Source organism: Scylla paramamosain, chromosome 14 (genome assembly GCF_035594125.1).
Source record: "Scylla paramamosain isolate STU-SP2022 chromosome 14, ASM3559412v1, whole genome shotgun sequence".
Taxonomy (NCBI): Eukaryota; Metazoa; Arthropoda; class Malacostraca; order Decapoda; family Portunidae; genus Scylla; species Scylla paramamosain.
The window spans coordinates 4,954,642-4,981,518 of record NC_087164.1 but is presented as its reverse complement, the minus strand read 5'-3'; the positions used below and the strand labels follow the sequence as shown (position 1 = coordinate 4,981,518).

Below are 26,877 nucleotides of genomic sequence, written 5' to 3'. Positions count from 1 at the left end.
CAACCAGAGTCTTCCGTCTATTGCCGGAGTGTAAACATGGCCGACAGCGCCAGCGAGAGTGACTCGTCCTCCGTCACTGACGGGCCAACCATGCAGCCCCCGTCCATGCCACCCTCCCCCATCACGAGGGAGCAGTGGCAGAAGAGAATAGACTGTTTACAGCAGCAAAATCGTGTTCTCAGGGCCGAGCTGGAGACGTACAAGTTGAGGGTGAAGAGTCTGCACGAGGAGAACAGGGCGTTGCGGCAAGCGTCTGTCAATATTGTGAGTGTGCCTGGCTGGCCTGCCCTTCCTGGCCGGTGGGTGTCAGGTGGTGGGTGAGGGGCTGTGCCACATCATGACAATGAACTCTACTCTGAAGGAAATCATAAGGGAGGAAATTTGATCAGGGGCTCAGTAATTCGAAAAGTAAAATCCTTTCTTCCGGTAGCATTCTCAGTGTTTGTAGTGGTTAGGGTTAATACATTCCCATCCAAAAGTAGAGGTGAAAGGAAAACAAAAGTGTGTAAATGGGAAGCTTTACGTTATTATTGATGGTAGAAATTGTTTAAAAGGAAATAGTAAGATTTTTTCATTGAATGCGTTATTTTTTTTTTTTTTTTTTTGTTGATGGATCACATATACATTATTCATTTGTTCATAAGCCTTGATATGGGCTAATTTGTGATTTTTTTGTATTATGTGTGATAAATACAGCCACCAATGTCAACATTTAACAATTTTACAAGATTATTAACAATTTGCTACACTTTTCCTGATAATATTACATTTGGAGGCTCATTGATTATCTCCACTGATAGTATCTAAGTTTGGCTAAAATTGCATCTGTTATGTGCCTGCCCTAAATGCTATATAATGCAGTAAGAATTGAGATTATCAAGGAACAATCTTTTAATGTTAGCTTCAATATGAAAGGAAATACTTAAGGTGGTTGAGGCAGGGAGACACAGCTCTTGTTAGTTTTGGGTTACATCAAGTTTGGTTAGATTCATTATCCACAGGGTGATCAAGCTTATCAGAGCCACCTGTTGTCATTTACAAATAAGGTTAAGTAGGTTTTTTTTATATTTAAATTGCATCATATTGCTCTGATTGTGATTATTTAGACAATGATTTTCTGTGCTAGAGAATCCAAGCAGCATCAATGCAAGGCTTCTGTATTTTCACCCAGGGTTTATCATATATAAAAACTATCTATATCCCAGTGGGAAGAATCCTCTGTATACAGTTGGTTGTATGTTCAGGCAGCAGGCATGTACCACTGATAGTTGGCTATGTACCATCAGTGGCTTATGTGTACCATCAGTAGCTGCTGTGTACCATAAACAAAAGTCAAGGAGTCCAAATATACTTAATGTCTTATCATCTTTAACATAATACAAATACACTATCAAAAACGTTGTGGGTCAGTTAATGAACAATAGACTTGTTTTGAACAAAGTACTGTTTCAGTCACTTGAAGCCCAGGGTCAAACAGCAAAGCAGAGCATGTTCCACAAGACTTTCTCAAAGCAAATTTACATAGACAGCAGCATCTCCATTTTGCAACCCCAGTTTGATTGATACATGGATGAAATATTTAAAATTGTTTGTACATCTTTTGTTCAGCTTTTATTTAAGTTTGCCCAGTTTCTTTAAGAAGAATGGGAGTAATAGTGCTTTACCCTCATGTCAGAAGAAAGAAAAGGGACTGTGTGGTTGTAATAAAAAAACTTGCAGAGGTAATGCCATCTACATCTGTTTGTGAGATAGTATTGGACTTTGAGAGAGCACTGTGGTCAATAGTATGAGTCTGCATTCCTGAGGCCTCTCTGCAAGGCTGCAGGTTCCACTAGGCTTAGGCAGTCCACTGAGTCCACTGGAAAGTAAAGAATGTTGGTCTTCAAAATGCCTGTATTAATCAGCTCTCTGTGAGGCAATTCATTTAGTAGTTAATGGGCTGCCAAAGTCACTGCCATCATACATAGAGCCTTCTTTTAGCCACATCTTAAGTCAACCACTTATAGATCAATGGTTATAAGACCTTATCAGATACTGTGCTATGAAATAATGTGAGTGAGATAAATTCTCCACATTCTTTTTAGAGCTGTTACAAATGCCCAGTAAGAACAAACACCAGTGCTGAAGGGTTGCATCATGTGATACCAGAATCACTTCCATTAATATGTACTTATCAATCACCATTCTTCATGAAGAATCTAGTAGAATTCCTATGCTTGTTAACTTAGTTATCCATAGTAAGATGTATAGATATAAACATAAATATGCCATCCAAAACAGGTTAAGCTACATTACCCATGGATGAAATATGAGGGTGACTATAACAACTTCCAAATTTGAATATTTATTCTTATTCTGTCTGTGATTGTATCCATCAGTGTCCCAAGCTGGTATAATGGCACATAGAAATCTTAGTAAATGTGATGGCTGTGTATAATACAAGGGGATATATCTTGAAGATAGGTAGTTAGTGATAATCTCTGTATCCATGCCACTGTCATCCCTTTAATCTAGATACTTTTGATGCCTGATGTTTGTGTTGCAATCAAGCTTGTGCTCGTAAATGTTCTACACACATTCTAATATATCTACTCTGATGACTTAAAATACAAAAATAAAAAATCACAAAGATTAGCCATTCCAGTTAATTAGGGGATATAGCAAATAGCCTAGGTTGGGTTGTATCAGATTAAGTTCAGTTACCCAATCTTTCCTAACCGAATATTTCCTAACGTTACTTATGTAATTATTTTTCCCCGCAGCAAGCCAGAGCTGAGCAAGAGGAGGAGTTTATCAGTAACACTTTACTGAAGAAAATACAGGCTCTAAAGAAAGAAAAGGAAACTTTAGCTCTCAACTACGAGCAAGAAGAGGAATGCTTGACAAATGATTTGTCACGCAAACTCAGTCAAGTAGGTGTTTGCTAATGTACTTGTTTAATTTACTGCATTACTTTATAAGGAATCTGTATAACCTAACAAGTTGACTATTTTTTCTAATTTTGTTGTGAACATTTATTTTGTTTTGATTGTATATTATTACAAAAGCTACATATATATTATTTTGCAAAAGGAGATCCAATTCATAGTATGAGGTCCAGGGATTGTGGTAAGATGTGTCACATATATATTTATGCCCTAAACAGTAAACTTATGTGTGTAAGTTGTATATGCAAGTAAATGATGATGGTGTGTACTTCCAGCTGCGTCAGGAGAAAGTGGAATTGGAACAGACTCTTGAACAGGAACAGGAGTGCCTTGTTAACAAGTTGATGCGCAAAATAGAGAAGTTGGAAACTGAAACAGCAGCAAAACAAAATGATCTAGAAACTCTAAGGAGAGAAAAGGTTTGATGTTTGTGTATTTGCTTTCTGAAATTTTTACCATTGGTGTTTGATGGTATATCTGCACAGCTATGTCTGATGCTGTGCTTGCATTTTTGGAAGATGATATCTGCATTATAGACATTTTTTCTGTATTGTTATTTTATTTTTTTATTATTAAATGTGTGTATTTTGTCACCACTCATGTTTATGGAACAAGTAAAGAGTATGGGGTGATTTTTTTTAAGTGGGTCTCGTAAGAGTAGTCAAAAGAATTATCCATAACGACAAGAAAAAACCATAATGAAACTTCGCACTTGAAAAGAGTTCAAGTTATACAGTCAACAAATGCTGATCTTGCATCATGGTGGCACACTATTTGGGGAGTGCACTTTACTTAAGGCTGCTCAGCAAGCATAGAAAATGGGTAGGGGCAAATTGACTTCTTGGCATCACAAGTGCATCATTCCTCCTCACTCACAACCATAGCAACAAAGGCTAGTATTAATTACCTGTGTCAGTACTCATTGTGTCTTTGGTGACACATAGCTGGCTTTTTTCTCAGGTTGAAATGCAATTTGTTCTGTTCATGCTGTAGTGTTTGTAGTGAATTTCATTCAATCATTGATCTTGACATGTCAGGCTTGATTAGCATCAATATAGCAAAATCTGAATTAGAAAACATGAAACTTCCAGAACCTCATACAAAAATTTATCAAGTGAGGCAGTGAGGCACTGTGGTTTCATAGCCACGGTGGTGGCATCCCCACTGCATCCCTTCAACTGCCTTGCCATAAGAGTCGGATTTGGGGTAAAGATAAAGGGATGCCACCACCATGGTTGTGAAAAGACAGTTTCTCACTGCTTCCCTTGATGAATTCCCATATGAGGTTCTTGAAGTTTTGCATTTTTAAATTCACATATTTTGCTATACTGACACCATTCAAGCCAGATGTGAAGATCTGTGATTTGTCATAGACCAAGATGTTGCATGAATTTGCTATATAAAGACTACTGGAAAACTCACAAGCATTTTTACATTTTAATTAATTACTAATTATTTACATTTCTTACAAGTCAAAATTCCTCTCTCGCATTCATCTTCAGTTTGTTCTAAGTTATTTGGCATCACCTTATATTTTTTCAACATATTCATTGATGAACGTTGTCATTGTGCAAGAACACAGACAATATCAAATTCATAAACACAACTAATATTCAATTGGTGCAGTTAATGTTCAGTTAGAAAAACACACATGATATCATCATCACATCAATTACCATAAATATTCTGTGATTAAGTAAATCTTCATATGCCATACAAACCTATCATACCAAACATAAAACATCAAATAAACATCATACTCCTCCTTTAATAAGATACTTGATTTATAGACTGCATTATGCTTTCAAGTTTCAAGTTACTTTAAGTTATTCTGTCCATCTCAACCCCTCTCTGGTCAGGCCCCCTGGAACCTCTGGCTACTTTCTAATTCTCCATTACTTTATTCATATACATGTGTTTGGGACTGCCTATTTTCCCTAGAAAATTATCTTTATTTTCATAACATTTTACATATTTATCATTCACCTTGCTCATTTACGCATATGTTCTGCCCACAAGCATAGTTCTTGATGCAGTTTGGGGCAGTTTGGAGGTGGAGCTTAAGTAGGTGTTGGTAGTTTCTATAAGCTCAACTTCTTTCTGGTGCCTCACCTCCTGGTCAACCTACGTTCCCTTTCATTTGCTTTCTCTGCCTTGTCCCCTACATTACTGTTAATCCTCTTGTGATCTAGGCTGCCTTCCCAGGTGGTTTATGGCTTTCTTCCTATTTTGTACTGTTTGAGTCCTGCTTCCATGTTTGTTGTTTTCTCGGCTCCTTCCATATCAAGTGCTAATTACCGTCCTGGTTGGGGGTGACTCCTTGTTTCCTCCCTACTTCATCTGTCTTCTCCATTTCTCCTTTTTTCTTACTTATTCTTTCTTCTTTCTTTTTTTTCTTTTCTTTTATCGTAATAATGCATACAGTATATACTGTGGTGTGGGGTCACCACAGATTGAATGATATCACCGTGACTTGTCTGCCTCACAGTCATCACTATAAACACAACAGCAAGAACAGAACATAATGTGTTTCACCGTGAGAACAGAGCTGATCACACATCACCAAAGACACAATGAACATTGACACTGGTGTGACCTGCTTGATACTGGTCATTGTTGCTTTGGGCATGATTGAGGAGGATAGATGCACTTGAAATGCCAATAAATTAATTTGCCCCAGCCCATTTTTATGCTTGGTCAGAGGCCTTAAGCAAAACACACACTATGAGTAGCATGTGCCACCATGGCACAAGATCAGCATTCGTTGACTAAGTAGAGGGAAATACTGAAGCTGGCAGAGAGTTCCAAAGTTTACCAGTTAATGGTATGGAAGATTAAGAATGCTGATTAACTTACATTACAAAGGTGGACAAAATAGGGTGAGAGAAAGCAGAAAGCCTTGTGTAGCAAGGCCATGGGAGGAGGGGAGCATGCAGTTAGCAAGATCAGAAAGAGTTAAAGTAGCAAGAGGTGCAACCTTGCAGTGAAGAGAGATGCTGAAGGCAGTCAGTTAGAAAAGAGGAGTTGATAAGATGAAATGCTTTTGATTCATACCTTGAGCATTGTGAATGGAATCCCTTTATACACGTGGTACTGAGTACACGTACTCAGTACATGAATAGATAAGGCTCATGTACAGAGTTAGTGAGTACACGTACTCAGTACATGAATAGATAAGGCTCATGTACAGAGTTAGCAGCTGTGGGGGATGAAAAAAACTGGCAGAGATGACTCAGTTCATTTTCATAGAAGCTGTTTTAGCTAGAGATGAGATGTGAAGTTTCCAGTTTAGATTGTTAGAAAAGTACAGACTGAGGATGTACACTAGAAGAGGGGGCAGTTGAGTGTTATTGAAAAAGAGGGGATAGTTTGGAAAGTTGCATCAAGTTGATAGGTGTAGGAGAAGTTGGGTATTCTGTGGCTTTCTTGCATGAGTTTGTTAATTCCTGAAGGTTTAGACATATTAAATTGGTCTGAGTCATAGAAATGTGGAATAAGAGAATGTGACAGAAAGGCCCCAAGTTTATCAGTGAAGGGAATGAAATACTAGAGACATTAGTTAATACTTGCATTATTGTAGTGGTGTACTGATGAGACATTAGTTAATACTTACATTATTGTAGTGGTGTACTGATGAGACATTAGTTAATACTTGCATTGTTGTAGTGGTGTACTGTGGACCACCTCTGATGTTTAGCCTTGTGCTATTTTCTTTGTTTACAATGATCAGTCTTGGTTGGCAAGATTAAACATTTTGGTAAGGCACTAAAGTATTCATTAGATGTGAGTTGTCATGGAGATTATCTTTATGGTATGTTTGAGGCAAGAAGACTTAAGCTGAGAAAATCATGTTTGAAGATTTTTAATAATTTGCATTGATTGGACGAATAAAAGCAATCTTGTGAGACATTCAAGCATTCAAAGATTATTTACTATTTTATAATCTCTGATTGTGATTGAAATAGACCTTAAGGAAGGCTAGTTCTTGCTGTAGCCACTTGTTGTGGATCAGAATGCATCTCAGTATGTATGGACAACTCTTGTCACAGAGACAGGTCCTACCTTTGCATACTTGGTGATAGTGCTGCTTTTTTGTTGCACTTCCACATGTGTAATGTGCAAAGTAGGAAAATATCTTGCAAACCAAAAAAGGAAAGTTGAAAGTTCTAGTACAGTTGAAAAGTTAGGTGATTCATAAAATAGGCAGTTTTACAGTTGAGTCATGCATACACAGCCCTTCATAGGCTCCACTGCTATGGTATAAATCTTCTGTGTTGCATTAAATGTTGCCCATTATGGTTAAATATGTGATCCTAAGAAGCCTTCACATGGTTTTCAGGAATTGCATGGGTTGCATGCTTATAGAAAAATTTTTTTGCTTACAAAATTCTCATGGAAGCATGATCAACAAACTTTGCCTCACCAAGTAGTGGAGCTTTTGTTTATGCATTCCAACTACCATCTCATCATTCTTTGTGTTAAGAGACTAAGTCATTTCTGAATGGTGTTTTTAACAACACCAATCATTCCTTTGATTTGTATGACCTTCCATGTGCACCTATAACACTCAGTCATGAGATATTACATATGTTGCGTATTTGTAGTGAATAGATCTGACATTTAACTTGCACATAATTCCAAATGTTCATTTGTATTAAAAGGTTGTGTCAGTATTGTTATTGCTGCAGTGTTGTTTTTTTATTAGTAGCAGGCTTCTGTAGAGGTTCACAACAAATTGATATGTTGTTTTAATCCATGGTTAGAAAGAAATAATTTGGGTCTGGAATGGTTATAGCTCCTATTTACTTGCTAACCAGATTAATATTCATAGTTAAACTATAATCTTCTGAGATGTGACTATCAATTCATAACTGAGAAAATTATTTTAGTTATATTCTAGTTTTTATGTTTTGAATGCTTTTATTTTATATTGATAATTATGTTTGTGTCTGTGAATTTATCCTCATTTCTTTTGACTCAAATTGCCATACCAAGTCACTCCATACATATGTTAATTGACATTTTTAACATCTGGTCAATACAGTTGAAATTAACTACATTCCCACTTGGACAGATTGAATTAGAAAATACACTGGAACAGGAACAGGAAGCCCTAGTCAATAAACTATGGAAGAGGATGGATAAATTGGAAGCTGAGAAAAGGTAAGCTTTGTGACAGTTTCATTTGGAGAAAAGCTTATAAATGCTTGTATTGCCTTTATATCTTTTAATATGCTGTCAGTATACTTACTCAGTCACCCAATGATTTAATTTTTTCATTTGTTTTCTATCCTCATCTATCTTTCTCTTGTCCATCTTCCTGTGATTCTCTCTCTCTCTCTCTCTCTCTCTCTCTCTCTCTCTCTCTCTCTCTCTCTCTCTCTCTCTCTCTCTCTCTCTCTCTCTCTCTCTCTCTCTCTCTCTCTCTCTCTCTCTCTCTCTCTTTTCCTTTGCTCTTTTTCCTTTCTGCAGGATGTTGCAGGGTAAGCTGGAGCAGCCAATCTCAAACCCGCCCTCACCAGCAGACTTTAATCAAGGTGACCGTGCAAATAACTTATCTTCACACATACAGCACCTGCGGGATGAAGTATCTAGGTTTAGAGAGCAACTCACTAGTGCCCAGGAGGAACGTAAGTACCGCACTCCAAATTCATTTATTCTTTCTTTTAACAGTGAAGGTCTTAGGCAGAATATTAGCACTTTCCTTAAAGTACATATAAGTCCAGGCAAGGAAGTAAGAGAATACCTAGAGATCTATTTCTGTAGCAAAGTACTAGCTGAATAATGAGAATGAAGGAAGTGAGTTAGTGGGCCTTATTCAAGATCCCTCACAATTGCAATCAGCACTGCACATACCATCACAAAACATCTCAAATGTATTCATGGTCCTAATGGAACCAACACATGCAAATCAGCATTTGAAAAATTAATGAGTCATAACAAAACACCTTATCAGTTCTTAATAATGTTTTTACTAGAATATGTAATAGAGATTCATCGGATGTCGAAAAATGTGCAAGTGCAGATGCAGATGTGGATAGTGGATACAAACTTCTCGTAATAGTTGAAGCAGATACTGTTTTAATTCTTTGCAGTGGATATCAAATGACTTACCTTTGTGAATGCAGATGAAGACTAGTTTCTAAAGGTCTTGTATGATATGCATTTTAGATTCGATATTTATCCAACATCTCAAAAATTTCCCTTTTATACTCAAATTTTCCTAAATTACACATTTTCTGTTAACTGTTGCACACCATTTAATGCATTATTCCAGTATGAGAAACTTTGTGTTTACAAAATAATGTAAGTTGAAATATGTCAACATAATTTTTTCCTTCACAAACAGTTGTAATTTCTGTAAAACATTGTCCTCCATCAGGCACCACTGTAATACTCCACTTAGATCCACAATGCTTGCAAATCAGCAAGTGAACATCACAGGAAATAGCACACTTTTCAAATAGACAAATGCACATGAAGCTTCATGGACGACTCATTGTTACCTACCCATGGTTAACTAATGTTATGCTATGATGTATTTTGAAATATCTTCAGTGGTTACTTATACAGTGCCCCCACAAGTTTCACGGCATCTAAGTTTCACAAACCTCAAGTTTCACATTGATACCTCATTTCTTACCATCCCGACTTTTGTGCATTATCTCCCTGAATTTCACACTTTTGTTGCTTATGGGGACATGCATTCTTACCATTGATGTCACAGATAATAAAAGTAAATACATATATGCTTTGTATTGTATACATATTTATGTGTACAATTCACATACCTGAACATACAAATTATTCAGGTTGATGAACCACTTGTTAGCCACAGGCTTGCATGCAAGGGAAAGGGAGAGGAAGGCTGGCGAGAGTGCTGCTGCATTGCAAAAAAAAAAAATGTGTCTCACCATTGACATGTGTGATGGCACTACATCACACCAGATATGAGGACAAAACACACATACAGTTTTAGATGCTGTGGTGCTGCACCACCTCAGTGCTGTTTCACACCAGATGTAAGAACAAAACATATTCACAGTTTTAGATGCTGTGGTGCAGCACCACTGCAGTGATGCTTCACACCAGATGTAAGGACAAAACACACACATACATACACAGAGTTTTAGATGCTATGATGCTGCACAGCCACAGCACTGCTTCACACCAGATATGAGGACAAAACACACACACACACACACACACACACACACACACACACACACACACACACACACACACACACACACACACACAGTTTTAGATGCCATGATGCTGCACCACCAGAGCACTGTTGTACACTGGCTTTGAGGACTAAACACTTACTCACACATTTCTGTATCATGCAACCAGAGGCCCTTTTTTGGTATAAGTTTAGTATTTTATTCTCTTCAGTGGCCCCACACATTGATAATAATAACAATGGTAATCATAATGATAAAAATATTAATGATAATAATTGAAACTTTTTTCTTGTTTTTTCTTTTTTTTAATATAGGAGGGACACTGGCCATGGGCAACAAAAATCCAATAAAAAAAAATAATAATAATAATGAAAAAGCCCACTGAGATGCCAGTCCCGGAAAAGGGTCCAAAGCAGTAGTCAAAAATTGAAGGATAAGTGTCTTGAAACCTCCCTCTTGAAGGAATTCAAGTCATAGGAAGTTGGAAATACAGAAGCTGGCAGGGAATTCCAGAGTTTACCAGAGAAAGGGATGAATGATCGAGAATACTGGTTAACTCTTGCATTAGAGAGGTGGACAGAATAGAGGTGAGAGAAAGAAGAAAGTCTTGTGCAGCAAGGCCGCAGGAGGAGGGGAGGCACGCAGTTAGCAAGATCGGAAGAGCAGTTAGCATGAAAATAGCGGTAGAAGACAGCTAGAGATGCAACATTGCAGCGATGAGAGAGGGGCTGAAGACAGTCAGTTAGAGGAGTGGAGTTCATGAGATGAAAAGCTTTTGATTCCACCCTGTCTAGAATAGCAGTATGAGTGGAACCCACCCAGACATGTGAAGCATACTCCATACATGGACAGATAAGGCCCTTGTACAAAGTTGGCAGCTGGGGGGAGTGAGAAAAAACTGGCAGAGATGTCAAAACGCCTCACTTTATAAAAGCTATTTTAACCAGAGATGAGAAGTGAAGTTTCCAGTTCAGATTATAAGTAAAAGGACAGACTGAGGATGTTCAGTGTAGAAGAGGGGGACAGTTGAGTGTCATTGAAGAAGAGGGGATAGTTGTCTGGAAGGTTGTGTCGAGTTGATAGATGGAGGAATTGAGTTTTTGAGGCATTGAACAATACAAAGTTTCCTCTGCCCCAATCAGAAATTTTAGAGAGATCAGAAGTCAGGCATTCTATGGCTTCCTTGCATGAAATGTTTACTTCCTGAAAGGTTGGACATCTATGAAAAGACATGGAAAAATGCAGGGTGGTATCATCAGCATAGGAGTGGATAGGACAAGAAGTTTGGTTTAGAAGGTCATTGATGAATAATAAGAAGAGAGTGGGTGACAGGACAGAACCCTGAGGAACACCACTGTTAATAGATTTAGAAGAACAGTGACCGTCTACCACAGCAGCAATAGAACAGTCAGAAAGGAAACTTAAGATGAAGTTACAGAGAGAAGGATAGAAGCCATAGGAGGGTAGATTGGAAATCAAAGCTTTGTGCCAGACTCTTATCAAAAGCTTTTGATATATCAGGGGCAATAGCAAAAGTTTCACCAAAATCTCTAAAAGAGGATCACCAAGACTCAGTAAGGAAAGCCAGAAGATCACCAGTAGAGCAGCCTTGACGGAACCCATACTGACGATCAAATAGAAGGTTGTGAAGTGATAGATGTTTAAGAATCTTCCTGTTGAGGATAGATTCAAAAACTTTAGATAGGCAGGAAATTAAAGCAATAGGATGGTAGTTTGAGGGATTAGAACAGTCACCTTTTTAAGGAACAGGCTGAATGTAGACAAACTTCCAGCAAGAAGGAAAGGTAGATGTTGACAGAAAGAGCTGAAAGAGTTTGACTAGGCAAGGTGTAAGCACAGAGGCACAGTTTCGGAGAACAATAGGAAGGACCACATCAGGTCCATAAGCCTTCCGAGGGTTTAGGCCAGCAAGGGCATGGAAAACATCATTGCGAAGAATTTTAATAGGTACCATGAAATTATCAGACGGTGGAGGAGAGGGAGGAACAAGCCCAGAATCATCCAAGGTAGAGTTTTTAACACAGGCTTGAGTGAAGAGTTCAACTTTAGAAATAGAAGTGATAGCAATGGTGCCATCTGGTTGAAATAAAAGAGGGAAAGAAGAAGAAGCAAAGTTATTGGAGATATTTTTGGCTAGATGCCAGAAGTCATGAGGGGAGTTAGATCTTGAAAGATTTTGACACTTCTATTAATGAAGGAGTTTTGGCTAGTTGGAGAACAGACTTGGTATGGTTCTGGGCAGAAATATAAAGTGCATGAGATTCTGGTGATGGAAGGCATAAGTTCCTTTTGTGGGTCACCTCTCTGTCATGTATAGCATGAGAACAGGCTGTGTTAAACCAAGGTTTGAAAGATTTAGGTCGAGAAAAAGAGTGAGGAATGTACGCCTCATTGCCAGACACTATCCCCTCCGTTATGCTCTCAGCACACAGAGATGGGTCTCTGACACAGAAGCAGTAGTCATTCCAAGAAAAATCAGCAAAATACCTTCGCAGATCTTCCCAACTAGAAGAGGCAAAACACCAGAGACACCTTCGCTTAGGGGGATCCTGAGGAGGGATTGGAGCGATAGGACAAGATACAGATATGAGATGTGATCGGAGGAGCTCAACGGAGAAGAGAGGTTGACAGCATAAGCAGAAGGATTAGAGGTCAGGAAAAGGTCAAGCTTGTTGGGCGTATCTCCAAGACGGTCAGGAATACAAGTAGGGTGTTGCAATTGCTCTAGGTCGTGGAGGATAGCAAAGTTGAAGGCTAGTTCACCAGGATGGTCAGTGAAGTGAGAGGAAAGCCAAAGCTGGTGGTGAACACTGAAGTCTCCAAGAATGGAGATCTCTGCAAAAGGGAAGAGAGTCAGAATGTACTCCACTTTGGAAGTTAAGTAGTCAAAAAATTTCTTATAGTCAGAGGAGTTAGGTGAGAGGTATACAGCACAGATAAATTTAGTTTGAGCTTGATTCTGTAGTCATAGCCAGATGGTGAAAAACTCAGAAGAATCAAGAGCATGGGCATGAGAGCAGGTTAAGTCATTGCACACATAAATGCAATATCCAGCTTTGGATCGAAAATGAGGATAGAGAAAGTTGAAGGGAGCAGAAAAGGGGCTGCTGTCAGTTGCCTCAGACACCTGAGTTTCAGTGAGGAAAAGAAGATGAGGTTTAGAAGAGGAGAGGTAGAGTTCTACAGATTGAAAATTAGATCTTAGACTGCAAATGTTGCAGAAATTAATGAAGAAAAAGTTGAGGGGGAGGGTGTTACGATACTTAGGGTTGTTGTCAGAAGGGCAGTCCAACCTGGGGACATTTATGATCTCCTCCCCAGATGAGGACATCACTGAGAGACTGAGGTGAACAACAGTGCAGTAATAATGTTAATAATAATAACTATTATTATAGACAGTTTTTAGTAAGGCAGTGATGACACTGAAAATTTACATCTAGATAGGAAATTTAATAATATGAATAAAAGTGTGTGTGTGTGTGTGTGTGTGTGTGTGTGTGTGTGTGTGTGTGTGTGTGTGTGTGTGTGTGTGAGAGAGAGAGAGAGAGAGAGAGAGAGAGAGAGAGAGAGAGTAGCAACATGTTTTACCATGCCACTCTATGGCATGGGAAATTCAGTTTTATGCTGCCTGCTGTATGAATAATGGCACATTGAAAAGTGGTCATAAATCAGTAAATAACTGTACCTATTGACACTTTCATTATGATGGCAGGATTACACTGCATTCTCAGAACTGCTGAGTCCTTGTGTCATGATGAAGACTAGCATTCTCCTTAAATCTATCTGTAATGCCTGTAGAGTGGATAAGTTGCCAGTAATACTGTTAAACAAGTAAAACAGCAGAACAAGCTAGAGACTGGCAAAAAGACCAGTGTTGGAATTTTTATTTTGAACAGGAAAAATAAATTATTGTTTTTTTATGTGAGGGATCTTGTTATATGTGTGAAAATGTGCTTAAGAATAATTTGCATATAAGTAACTTATCCACAGTTATTGAAGGTTAGATTCACTTTGACTTGCTTTTCAATTACCTAATAATAATTCTATCATTTTTAAAACAATGCCCTTGGGACATAAAAGGGGACATAAAAGAGCACTGAAGTAATGTTTTATTTCATTTAGAATGTGTTCTTACTCTTCTTATTTCATCTGAGATATTCTCCTTAGCTAAGGTTGGATGTTAGATGACGTGGCTTTCAAAACACGGTTAGAGCCATGACTGCCCCAGCATCTCAAGGAGATTTAATTATTTAATTCCTAAAGGCTGTTTCTAAGTTAATAGAAAATTTCCCTTAGAAATTAAGATGAAATGGATTTATCTGTTTTGAACCCCTGATAATTTCTTATTTAAATCTTTACAACAGTACTTCCATGCCTATACAATACAATGAAGATCATTAAATCTTAAACAAAAACAATGAACACAATAAAGTGAACAAATATAGATGAAAATTTTACCTCGCTTGATCTGTACTGAGTAGAGTTGATAGCATAAGAGGAAGGTAGAGACATTAGTATTGTTTGAAAGGAGTTTATTTTCATAAGAACAAGTATACAGATCATTGATTGTGCCGTACTGAGCTGCGCAGCAAGGCTCAAGGCACAATCACCTCCTCCATGTTGTATCACAATTTTTCTTCTTACTGGTAATGTAATCTTAAACACTTTTCTTATCACTTTACTATTATCATTATCCATCTTAAGCATCAAGTTTTTTTTTTTTTTTTTTTTTTTTTTTTTTTTTTTTTTAAGACGTATGCCTTCCTGGCCAAGGATCATGTAACTACTGGCATGCCTGTTTGGGGCCCAGGACTATTTCTTCAGAAATATCCCCCCCCAACATCTAATTGTTTGAGGCTATGTGCATGTGACAATAGAGGCTCCACTATATTTCATGTATAATATGACAATACATAATTACTCAAGCCATACAAACAGCTTGGAGTCAAGAAAGCTATTTGTGAGTAAAGTGTTTTGAAATGCAATATCAAGACCCACTACAAGAAATGAAGCAATCTCCCTTAAACTGAAAATGATTACAGATTTTTATTACCTTGCCACAGGTTAAATGCAGTAGTGATATTGTCATGGACTCATCACAACAAACAATAAACTGAATAATGAAAATGAAAAAAAAATAGTATATGCACCTTCAACCCAGAAAAAAATCATGTGTGATCTGAAGTTACAGCCATGTTTTTTTTTTTTTTTTTTTTTTTTTTTTTTTTTTTTTTTTTTTTTTTTACTGATGGTTTTAAAAATTTTCATATATGAATTCATCATTTACAGTCTGTGCAGTCAATATGAGACATTATTTATATTTCCTGGAAATTTTCACCTTTATGTACCATATGTACTTTAAGTGATGATGATTGTTATCCAAACAGAATTTTTTTGCTATTTCTTGCACCAATCCAACATGTTTCTGGTCACCTTAAGATGTTTTTAGAGCAAGACTAGATTTTCACTTTTGAGCCTCCCCTGAATCTTAAAGCCATATTTTAAGGCAAAGTGTCATATTCCAAAGTCAAGTCTAGTGTTATTTAAGAATGCTATTCTAAGAGCCTCATTGCAATTCCATGTGAACCGAACTTCACATAAAAATAGTGCAAAATACTGGAAACATGGTATTGCCTGGTCCTTCTTCCTACATTGAATAAATAGATTGTAATAAAAATAAAATAAAAAATGTTTGGTGTGAAAAGCAAGTGCAGCATAATGAGTCAATAAACAGATGTCCTTTTTTTTTTTTCTCAGTCAGCAACACACATGTACATAAAAGCTACCACACCAATTACTAGAACCTCAAAGCAAATTCAGACTGTCAGGTTGATCATCTTTGGTCTCTTCACTTTTAATTATATATATTGCTGATATTTTGGGCAAAATTATGTAAAATTTTGATGCTGGAAAAAAAAAAAAAAAAAATATATATATATATATATATATATATATATATATATATATATATATATATATATATATATATATATATATATATATATATATATATATATATATATATATATATATATATATATATATATATATATATATATATATATATATATATTATATATATATCAGCAGTCACAATTGTGTTTTCAACAAGAATTAAATTAAATTTACATGGGCTCATGAACTTAATCCATCCATATGCATATATATAAAGTATGTCTCACAGATGGAGAGGTTCCTTTCACACACCTTTATTAAATAAGAGTCCGAAAATTTTCTGCCATAGCTCCCATTCTTTAGTTGACTTTCTGTAGTCTCTCAATACCTTATTTCTTACTGTCTTCTCTCTGCATTTTCATGTTTACTGCTTTTCGAAACTTACCAACTGCTTGCTTTCCCATCCCCTCCCATGGTCTTCCTACACAAGACTGCCTATTTTTTGGGTTAATTCTGTCCATCTTACGTCTGCAAAAATTAATTGGCACAGTATATTCACTTCCATTTTTTTCCAGATAAACTTGTGAATGACTTAAACTGCTTCAAGAGAGGAGTATAAAGACATTTCTAGAACTTTGGATTTCTCCTTGTATTTTACTGTTTGGGAGCAGCAGTTTTTTTTATTTATTTATTTATTTATTTATCTATTTATTTATTTATCTGTTTATTTATATATTTATTTATCTATTTATATATATATATATATATATATATATATATATATATATATATATATATATATATATATATATATATATATATATATATATATATATATATATATATATATATATATATATATTTTTTTTTTTTTTTTTTTTTTTTTTTTTTTTTTTTTTTTTTTTTGTTACATAAAATTTTGTTACACAAACAAAATGTTATGTTTTATGTAACAAAATAAAATTTTGTTACATAAAATGGGAGAAATTGTAGACTTTTTTTGTTGGATTGCTGCATTATTGTTGTGTTGAGATCTTAGAATATGGCCCTTAGGATGCAGTCAGAGGATCAGATCTTTCTTCTTTATAAGTATCAACCTAGGTGGCTGAGGTAAGCTGAGAGAGCTCTCAGACACAAGTACAGAGGCCTTAGCAACATGCGATGCTATGGTTGGGGTTGCAGAATTCCAGCTGGAATGAAATGGTGAGGTGGAGCTGGAGTTGCATCTTTAGCAAGCCCTCTGGAGTTGGAGTTGGTGTGGCAGATGCTAGTCCATCCCATGTTTTGCACTGCCTTCTGCACAACTCACATAACAGCAAATTTTCTCACATATAGAGAATTGTCACATTTGTTAGTTGCACATACACAGGTTTGCATATTCTGAAACTTCATTTAATGAGACTTTGATTATACAGGCTGACATATACAAATAACATATGGGTGTAGAATGAATGTAAAAAATAAAGGATCCAGGTAGAGAAGATTATAAGTAAGAAGTGCTTGTGATTGTAAAAGGATAGCCTGGGACATTTGGCATGCTTGGTAAAGGTGAAGAAATTACTGTAGAGGTGGTTAATTGGAGTTCCCTTTTGTGAATTGCTCACCTAGTGAGAAAGGGAGAAAATTAAATTTGACTAAGGATTTACAGAAGATTAGATAGTGTGGTTTTTAGAGAAATGCTGCCTATAAATTGTGGGAACAGAGCATGGGATTGAAAGAGAGACAGGCAATAATAAATTGAGAGGAACAGAAAGAGCAGGAGTGGTGTCATTGGAGTGTATAGACAGGAACTAAATGAGGCTCTCTTATCACAGCCACTGCCAAGAGAAAGTTCCAAGGAACATTAGAGTAGATTAAATTGGAGTGATAGATTATTTTTACTAGACATACATGTAATTTTGGAGTTAAATGAGTTTTAAGGGTTAAATGCAGTGGTCCTTCCAGACAATCGCACAACCCAACAGTATGCAAATGAAGAGCGTTTAATTCGTGAAGAGAATCTACGCCTTCAGAGAAAGTTACAAATGGAAGTTGAGCGAAGAGAGGCCTTATGTCGACACCTCTCTGAGTCAGAGTCAAGCCTGGAGATGGAGGAAGAGAGGCACTACAATGAAATCACCTCCCATCGTCACCGAACACTCTCCAGTCCAGTGCCGTACAATCCCTCTCCCAGCCCATCACGTCCACTTTCACCAGGTATGCTCACAATTCTTGTCCTTGATGCTGTGGTTCTCGAATGCCTCAGAAAGAGCAATAGGAAGTTTAAGATAAAATATTAGTAAATGCTATTTGCTTTCCTTATTCCTGTCACCATGAATATTTAACATACTTGACCACTTACAATAATATCTAGTCCACAAGACTGTGTAGCTGGGAGAAGTCCACCTTACTCAAGTTCTGTTCTTGCCCACTCCTATTTCCAGTTATGGTCACAGTGTTTGAGATAAGTTGTTTTGAAAAAAAAAATTTTCATTATAAATTTTTTTATTTTTTTTTATTCTGGAGTAATTGTCTTGTTGGATTTGATTACTCAGGCCAGGTAGTGAGATGCATCTGGCCTTAACAGATCCATGGAATTCACATCCATTAAGCAGGTTCCACCCAGCCTTAGCAGTTACTGTCAGTGGACTCTCTCTCTCTCTCTCTCTCTCTCTCTCTCTCTCTCTCTCTCTCTCTCTCTCTCTCTCTCTCTCTCTCTCTCTCTCTCTCTCTCTCTCTCTCTCTCTCTCTCTCTCTCTCTCTCTCTCTCTCTCTCTCTCATGATCTACCCATTGAAAGGATTAACAATTGAATTAAAGAATGAATTTATCTTATTAATGGATTAATTAATTAATCTAGCATAATTGAAGCAAGCCTAGCCCTCTGATGGAAATAGTAATGTTATTTCATTATTATCTAATACTTCTCTTAGATGACAAATTCCATACACCCTATGCTTGTGTGAGGATTATTATAATTTTTAACCAAGGAGGCATAGCAGATGAAATAAGGGTGACATATAATGAAGTTTTCATCAGCTGGTGAAGTGAGTTTCAGTACATCTGCTTCATCTAAGCGCTGGATAGTGACTGAGCACGAGAAAGTGCACCAAACATTCTCCTTTTTCTGCTGCAGGGAGGTAGAGGTGGTGACACACATACATACACCTGCTCACCACTCTGCTCCCCACACTGGTTATATGAACAAAACACTCAACTTCTGAAAATTCTGATGATGAAGCTATGGGGTCTAGATGAATACTGATTACAGTAAAATCCCTCTTATCCGGCATTCGAGTCTCCAGCAGCTTCAAGTATCCGGCACATTTTTCCCCGAGCCTTAAAATCAATAAAAAATCAATGTGTACTCATAAAATCGATTAGAATTCCCGCGCGAGGCATACTTTGTCCCTTCGCCACCAGAGCGCACTGCTTTGCGCCATCCGCAGCCCACTGCACTGTGTTTACTCAGGGACTCAGTCCCGCGTGTGCACTGTTTATCGCCTGACGCCTTCATCATGCCTAAAGTTGTAGAAAAGAGGAAGTGTGTTGTGCTTACACTTACTTAAGCAGCTGATCAGATCAGCTGCTGATTAAGATCAGCTGATCTTTGTTATGGTAAGATGCATGAGTGTTGGGTGGTGATTGTGGACATAATTTCACTTCTATTCAAGTATCTGGCAATATTCAAGTATCCGGCATGTTGGCGGTCCTGTTGATGCCGGATAAGAGGGATTTTACTGTACTTTATTGTCAAGAACAACTCTTCTACTAAATACTGGTTGAGAGACTGATTGAATGGATAAGGGGAAGTAAGGAAATTTATGTGGGGAATATGAGTGACTGCGCAGATAAATATTACACTAGAAGCCTCAGGCTGGGTAGCTACCATATTTTATGGTTTACAAGATGCTGCATCTTGGAAGGCACACCCTAATGTTGGAAGGAAATTTCTAAGAAAAAAAAAGTCATTCTCATACAAAAATACATTTTCCATATACCCGACCACTGAACATAAAAACACAAGAAGCTAGGAGTCTGCATGAGGCTGGTTGACTTACACAAGGCAGTTCCTGTAAACCTACATTTGACCATCTATCATTGTTATCCACAAATTTATCAAACCTTTTCACAAAACTATCAATTGTCTCAAAACTTATCGCAGATTTGCTGGAGCAATCAGTACAAACTTACAGCTATGTAAATAACACTACTATAGATAAATACACACAGTGAAGTAGTGTCCCCCCAACATACTGATGGTGCATATTGTTTACATTAATCACTCGTCTGATTTTGTTCGTATGGCGATGACATACTAGTTGGTGATTGTAAATGTATTATACATCTTTCATTGTCTAAGGGTGGTTTTATTTTCATAAAAATGAACTAAAATTTTTTAAAATATGAATGTAAAATATAAAATTCTATTCATCCTCAAATCCCAAGAACTTGTCAGTGCTGGATTCATGTAAAGCAAAGTACTGAGGTTACATCATATAAAAGGCTGAATTAAATAACTATTAAAGCTAACATCATAGTGTAATGACAACTTACAAATCCACTTCCTTATCATTCAAGCCAATTAGGTGACCATCCAAGCTCATTTAAGCCTGGGCTTTGTCTTGCAATACAACATTTGTCTTAAAAGACACACAAGTATTTTTCATGGTATTTTTCAGGAAAAAAGTGCGTATTGTAAGCCGTAAATTACTGTATGTGTCCAGGACACGTCCAAGCCTTGGACCCAACCTGTCTCTCCTCTCATCTTTCTCTCTCTCCCCTTCCTTCATTATTCTTTTCTTATTTGTTTTTAATTCTTTCTTCGTTTTATATCACATTATCTTGTTGCACACAACACCATGCATTAGACATATCATGACATTTCATGTGGTAATAGATAAATGGAAATTAGTGTATATTTCTCTTTTGGCACAGGTCTTTCCAGTTATAGTGGTGGACGTGACCTGTTCTCCCCTCCAAGCCCCATGGGTCGTTGTCCTCACTGTGGCCAGGTGATCATCCACCATCCTCCGCCCTCTGTTCCTCCACCTAACTACTTGCCCTCAGCATCCCCTCCCCCTCCACCTGTAATATCTCCAGCAGTAAGTTGAAATCTCTGTTCAGCATATTTTAAGGTATCATTGTATTACTTTATTGGACATAATTGTAAGAAAATTAGTACATATTCAACTGTTGATGATTGTTGTTAAAAAGTATTGTCAAGGTTCACAAGATTGGTGTTTGATTTGCTTGAAATATTTATTTACATAGGCATTTAATTGAATTTAGGCATTCTGCTTTTTCTCAGATGCCAACCTTCTTGTTTGCTAAATGACCTGTTGCTCAAAAAATATATTTTCACATATTAAAATAATTATGGTACATTACTGAGTATGCTAGCAGAGTTTTGAATGGAATACTAACTGTTCACAAAATAATTATGTGGAATTTACTCAACTATGACTCATGATGAAGTTATATTGTATAATTTGTTTTCTAATTGTGAAAGCAGGGTTGTGACTTTTTGAATGGTAAAACTGTTAAATGTTAACTTTATTTTATGCAGATGATGCCATATTGTTGCAGATAGTGATAAATGTTTATATATTATCATTCAAATTTGACTATGTATATTGAAAATCAACCCATTACTGGCTTTCATTGTATTACACAGGTTTTCCAAATTATATAACTTTAAAATTCATCCATTGCTCATCCATGAATTCTTTTATATAAACATCAATAACTTTTCTACAGACAACTTGTGAAATGACAGAGCCAATAAGTTACACAGTACAAGTCATCAATATACAAGAAACAAGTAAAAGAAAAGTTTTATTATTATATTGAGATGTATGTGGCCAACTGTGCTATGCCTAAGCTCCTGGGGTGTATTACTGTGTTCTTCAAACTTTTTTCATCACAACCCAGTTTGATTTTATATGCTTCCTTCATGACCCAGTATGTCTGTTCCATTTTACCTTTATACCTCTGATATGGAAACTAATCCATGCACACACACACACACACACACACACACACACACACACACACACACACAAAGTAAATAAAATAAAAATAAAAAAAGCATAGTGTAGTGGTCAGCACGCTCAGCCCACAACCAAGAAGGCCCAGGTTTGATTTGTGGGTGCAGTAGGGCAAATGGGTGAGCCTCGTAATGTGTAGCTCCTGTTCACCTAGCAGCAAGTAGGTATCGGATGTAACCCGAGGAGTTGTGACCTTACTGTCCCAGTGTGTGATGTGTGAGTGGTCTCAGTCCTACCCCAAGATTGGTCAGTATGAGCTCTGAGCTCTTTCTGTAGGAGAACAGCTGGCTGGGTGACCAGCAGACGACCATAGGTGAATGAATGACACACACACACACACACACACACACACACACACACACACACACACACACACACACACACACACACACACACACACATTATACTATTTTTCAGTTGATGTAGCAACCCACTGAACAAGAGCTTGCGGTGCAGTATTGTGTCCTGACCTATGCTTTGAAAAACCCTGGTGTAGTACAAAAGTTCACAAAATAAATGATAATGGCCCTTTCCACTGGACCAAAGAGTGTGAATTATGTTTGTGTGAGTGTGGTGCTTTGTCTGGGCCACCTTATGTGGGATTTTCAGCCTGGTATATATTCATATATATAGATTATTTTTTTACGATGCTTAAGGATCTTTTTCAGTCCATCAAGTACTTTTCCTGCTTTTTTCATCCTACACTTCACCTCTGTCTCAACTCATCCATCCAACGAGTATTTTTCCTGTTTTCTTCACAGAAAGCAGACAGAGGTGAAGTTCAGGGTGAAGGAAGCAGGAAAAGTACTTGGTGTACTGAAAAGGATCTTTAAACATAAGACACTTAAAATGAGTGTAAAGAGAGGATTCTATGAGGGAATAGTGGTGTCTGCTGTGCTATATGGTGCTGAAACATGGAAAATGGGTGTATTGGAGAAGAAACATTTAAATGTAATGGAAACAAAGTGTTTGAGAAGTAGAGACAGATTAAGAAAGAAGATAGGAAGAATTGATGTTTTGAGAGAGTTGGCTGGATGGGCAGATCATTGTGTGTTAAGATGGTTTGGACATGTGGAGAATGGAGGACAGAAAGCTAGTAAAGAGAATAATGAGGTCAGATGTGTGCAGTGGAAGATTAAGAGAAAGGCCTCGCCTGGAGTGGATGAACTGTATGAAGAGAACACTGAATGATAGAATGAGTGTGCAGTGATAGAGGTGAATGGAGAGCAACAGTGATAATCACATGAAATGATGGGATTTCTTCAACCCCCTGGGAGGATTGGAGTAGGTGCAGAGTAGGGAATACTCACTATGAAAGGGCAAGGGTATGCTGTCTGCTCTTGCTATGGAAGTATGTGGCCAGCTTTGCTATGTCTCAGCTCCTGGGGTGTAGTAAGGTGGTCCACAAGAGTGTTTCCATCAGGGACTGACAGGGCTAAGAGTGTGAATGGTATGGTTATGACTGTGCAGAATTACTGACCTGGTATATAAATAGATAGATGGAATTAGTAACAATATTAGCAAATTAGCGTATGACAGATAGATACATAGGTTAATCATATCAGATTGTGATGCTACCACCCTGCAGGCAGACTTGGATATGATGAATGAATTTATACATAGATAATAAATTTAATTCAATGTTAGCAAATATAAAGTACTTAATGCTGGTAGAGATAATCCACTTGATAAGGATACAAAAAAGAACAAGGCTGTGACAAGATTAGAAGGTAAAAAGATTTATAAGTTACTGCTGTGCATTTCTCGTAACCATATTGCAGGAGTGATTTAGGTATGTTAGTACAGAGAATGACTAAATAAAAATATTTAAGGAATGCTAAATATTCCATAGGAGTGAAAAGGATTTATGAACAGCAGAGCTTTCATTCAATTAGGAAATAATGCTAGTGAATGGTTTCTTAACTGAGCAGGGCTGCAGCAAGAATGTGTGACATTCCCTTGACTTTTCACTGCTTACTATGCATATAGATCATGTTGTAAGAGAGGTAAATCCATGGTTCAGCTCCCTCAGCAGTTCTGTTTTGGTGAATGTTGATGGAATAGAGCAGAATCTGACCACAAAAAATCAAACATTATTTTCAGGACCATAAGACTATTTCACTATATTCTGCCAAATGCTGTATATTAACATAAAAGGGGTACTGAGATCTGTATTGTAATTTCTTTTTGTTTTAGATGGGTATCTTCAAATTGTATGTGATATCTCAATATTGTGTGAATATCAAAATGAATGGAACCCTCTTAATAAATACTACATATGTATAAAATTTTATTTGAATGAATAATTTCTTGAATGTCAGTTCCAGAGACTTGGTCCTCGCACTTCACAAGAACGGTTTGTGAAGCCCATTGCTCCTCCCCCAAGCAGCTCAGCTTTGTTGGCTACCCCAGCCTCCCATCACACATCATCTAATACATCAGGATCAACTTCCAGTTCCACACCTCCTCATCCTCCTCCTCCGCCAGTTCCAGCCCCACAGCTGCCATCCTCTCCTCACCCTGTTGCCCCACCTTCCCCTATGGATGTGAGCCGCAATTGATGGAGAATGCCTTGGATTTGTGGTGAAAAATCTCTTATATCACTTGTAGAAAGGTTGCTAGTAAGCTTTATATCATGATTAGAATTGGAAAGTTATTTTCTCTTATTTGTGGATATAATGTTGTGACTTGTGATAGAGGAGATACTGATAAAAGTGAATTGGGGCAACTTCTTGAAAAACTTGTGGACAACAGTGAATTACGTACCCCACAGATGTCCTGATGAAATTCAGTTAATGAAACTTATGCAGATTTATGGCAGTCTTAGAAAGTTTTATTTAAGCTAAATGTGATAACTGCGTGAGATAAATACATAAGAAAGATGTTAATAGAATAATTTGAAGAAATGATGTTAGTGTAAGAGGTGTGGAAGCAGTGGCAGTGAAATGGACTGTTTCTATCTGTCTTCCTCTGATGGTCTGTCTGTCTGTCTGTCTGTCTGTCTGTCTGTCTGTCTGTCTCTTTCAATCAGTTTTTATGTCAATCTGTTTGGCAGCAAATCTATAATCTTCTGCCATAATCAGTCAGTCAGTTTTGTCAGCCAGTATATTTCAGACAGTCAATGTCTGCCAGTATCAGTGAGTATGTCTACACTTGACCTTCATACCTCTCTCTCTCTCTCTCTCTCTCTCTCTCTCTCTCTCTCTCTCTCTCTCTCTCTCTCTCTCTCTCTCTCTCTCTCTCTCTCTCTCTCTCTCTCTCTCTCTCTCTCTCTCTCTCTCTCTCTCTCTCTCTCTCTCTCTCACTTAAAATTGTGATATCAAGCCTGCTTGTTGTTGGACAACTGTATGTCAGTGTCTTTAGAATTTAGTGCTGAATTGATTCCCTTAGATGAAGATACACTAATATTTACCCTGATTGTAGCACAGTTTATTATTTTGTTTTACAGTGTCTGTGAAGCTATAATAAACCAGTTTATGCACAACTTCTCTATTTGAAATTTCAGGTAATATGATAACATTACCAAATAATTAGGTGATGGTATTTTGTTGTTATGGGTCCATTATTACTGGTTAGATTAGCTCCAAAGATGAGAAAAATTAAGTGAAAATTATCTTATGTAAAATTATTACCAAGCATACAATTACAAGTATACCTTGTAAATTTGTCAACAAAAAGCATTGATTTTACAGATAAAGTTGTTTTATCTACATACTGTTTTTTAGTATGGATGAACAAATCTTTGTATTTATACAGGTACGTAGGTAAGTATGTAATGTTTATGAAACTATGTACTTGAACACATGAGTACTTAATATGTTGTATTTACCACTTGATAACTTCATAACATTGCTGTGCCTATTATGCATCACCAACACTAATGACTGACTGCATGTAAGCAACTTCAATTGTTATTTATAGTTGTGGCAGCTTGAAAATTGATGGAGAATGCTGGGAGGAGAGCAATATATATATATATATATATATATATATATATATATATATATATATATATATATATATATATATATATATATATATATATATATGTGTGTGTGTGTGTGTGTGTGTGTGTGTGTGTGTGTGTGTGTGTGTGTGTGTGTGTGTGTGTCTCATAGTTAATTGGAAAAGGTTGGCTGGGGAGTTATTTAATTATGGCATTTTGGTGAAAGTGCCACATGATATTTCTTTGGATTTTTAAGTCACTGGCTTTGATCTATGCTAATTCTTGCAGAATGATACAGTGTTCTTGGGTAGCTTGGGTTTAATGATGTAACCTTAACATTTGAGTGAAAAATCCTAGTAAATCACTCATGAAGAATAAAATCAACTATGCTGTTTTACTGTCATGAAGAAGGCCTTTTGATATATCTTTTTCATTGCACAGTGCTGTGAGCTGGAATTCTAATGCTCGCCAGAAGATGCATGCCTACTGCATGTATATATACCCATACCTTATAAAGTGTATAGTGAATTTCAGTCGAGTCAGTCTTGCGCATTTATAAGACTGACCAAGTGGATGTCATATACCAGCCTCTTAGCATTCTAGGCATTCAAGACAGATGAATATTTGCTGAATAATAGTGTGATTACATTACTGAAGCATCAAAAATAATAATCTAAACAATATCTTGGATTGGCAGTGACATAAGACCAAATTTTATTTTGATAATTTTTATTACTATTTCTGAAAGTTAATTTTTTCCATATGTCTGATTTTGTCATAATTATGGTTTGATCTTGTTGCATGTTATTTTGGCTGCTCATATTTTTCACGTCTGTGATTAATTTTTTTAAACACAGGCGGATAAACCAACTT

The 26,877-nt window shown here is 36.9% G+C and overlaps 1 protein-coding gene across 5 annotated transcripts; it reads left to right on the top strand.

The window, feature by feature from the left end:
- Nucleotides 1–26,388, top strand: LOC135106778 (coiled-coil domain-containing protein 6-like). Of its 5 annotated transcripts, none has more exons than XM_064016077.1 (8): nucleotides 1–264; nucleotides 2,763–2,912; nucleotides 3,203–3,346; nucleotides 8,002–8,090; nucleotides 8,400–8,557; nucleotides 17,963–18,226; nucleotides 20,947–21,023; nucleotides 24,386–26,388. In XM_064016077.1, exons 1-8 carry the CDS (start codon nucleotides 37–39, stop codon nucleotides 24,617–24,619), a joined length of 1,344 nt encoding a protein of 447 aa, XP_063872147.1. In that variant the 5' UTR covers nucleotides 1–36; the 3' UTR covers nucleotides 24,620–26,388. The 5 variants fall into 5 exon arrangements, with proteins under 5 accessions (XP_063872147.1, XP_063872146.1, XP_063872144.1 ...); XM_064016076.1 differs by having other exon boundaries at nucleotides 24,380–26,388; XM_064016074.1 differs by having other exon boundaries at nucleotides 2–264; nucleotides 20,947–21,113.
- The last annotated feature ends 489 nt before the right edge of the window (nucleotides 26,389–26,877 follow it).

What these genes read in the sequence shown, in the direction of transcription:
- LOC135106778 (XM_064016073.1), top strand. Translation starts at nt 37, where the DNA reads ATGGCCGACAGCGCCAGCGAGAGTGACTCGTCCTCCGTCACTGACGGG. An exon ending in GGCAAGCGTCTGTCAATATT is followed by an intron (nt 265 to 2,762) that starts GTGAGTGTGCCT and finishes TTTTCCCCGCAG; the next exon opens with CAAGCCAGAGCTGAGCAAGA. An exon ending in CACTAGTGCCCAGGAGGAAC is followed by an intron (nt 8,558 to 17,962) that starts GTAAGTACCGCA and finishes GGTTAAATGCAG; the next exon opens with TGGTCCTTCCAGACAATCGC.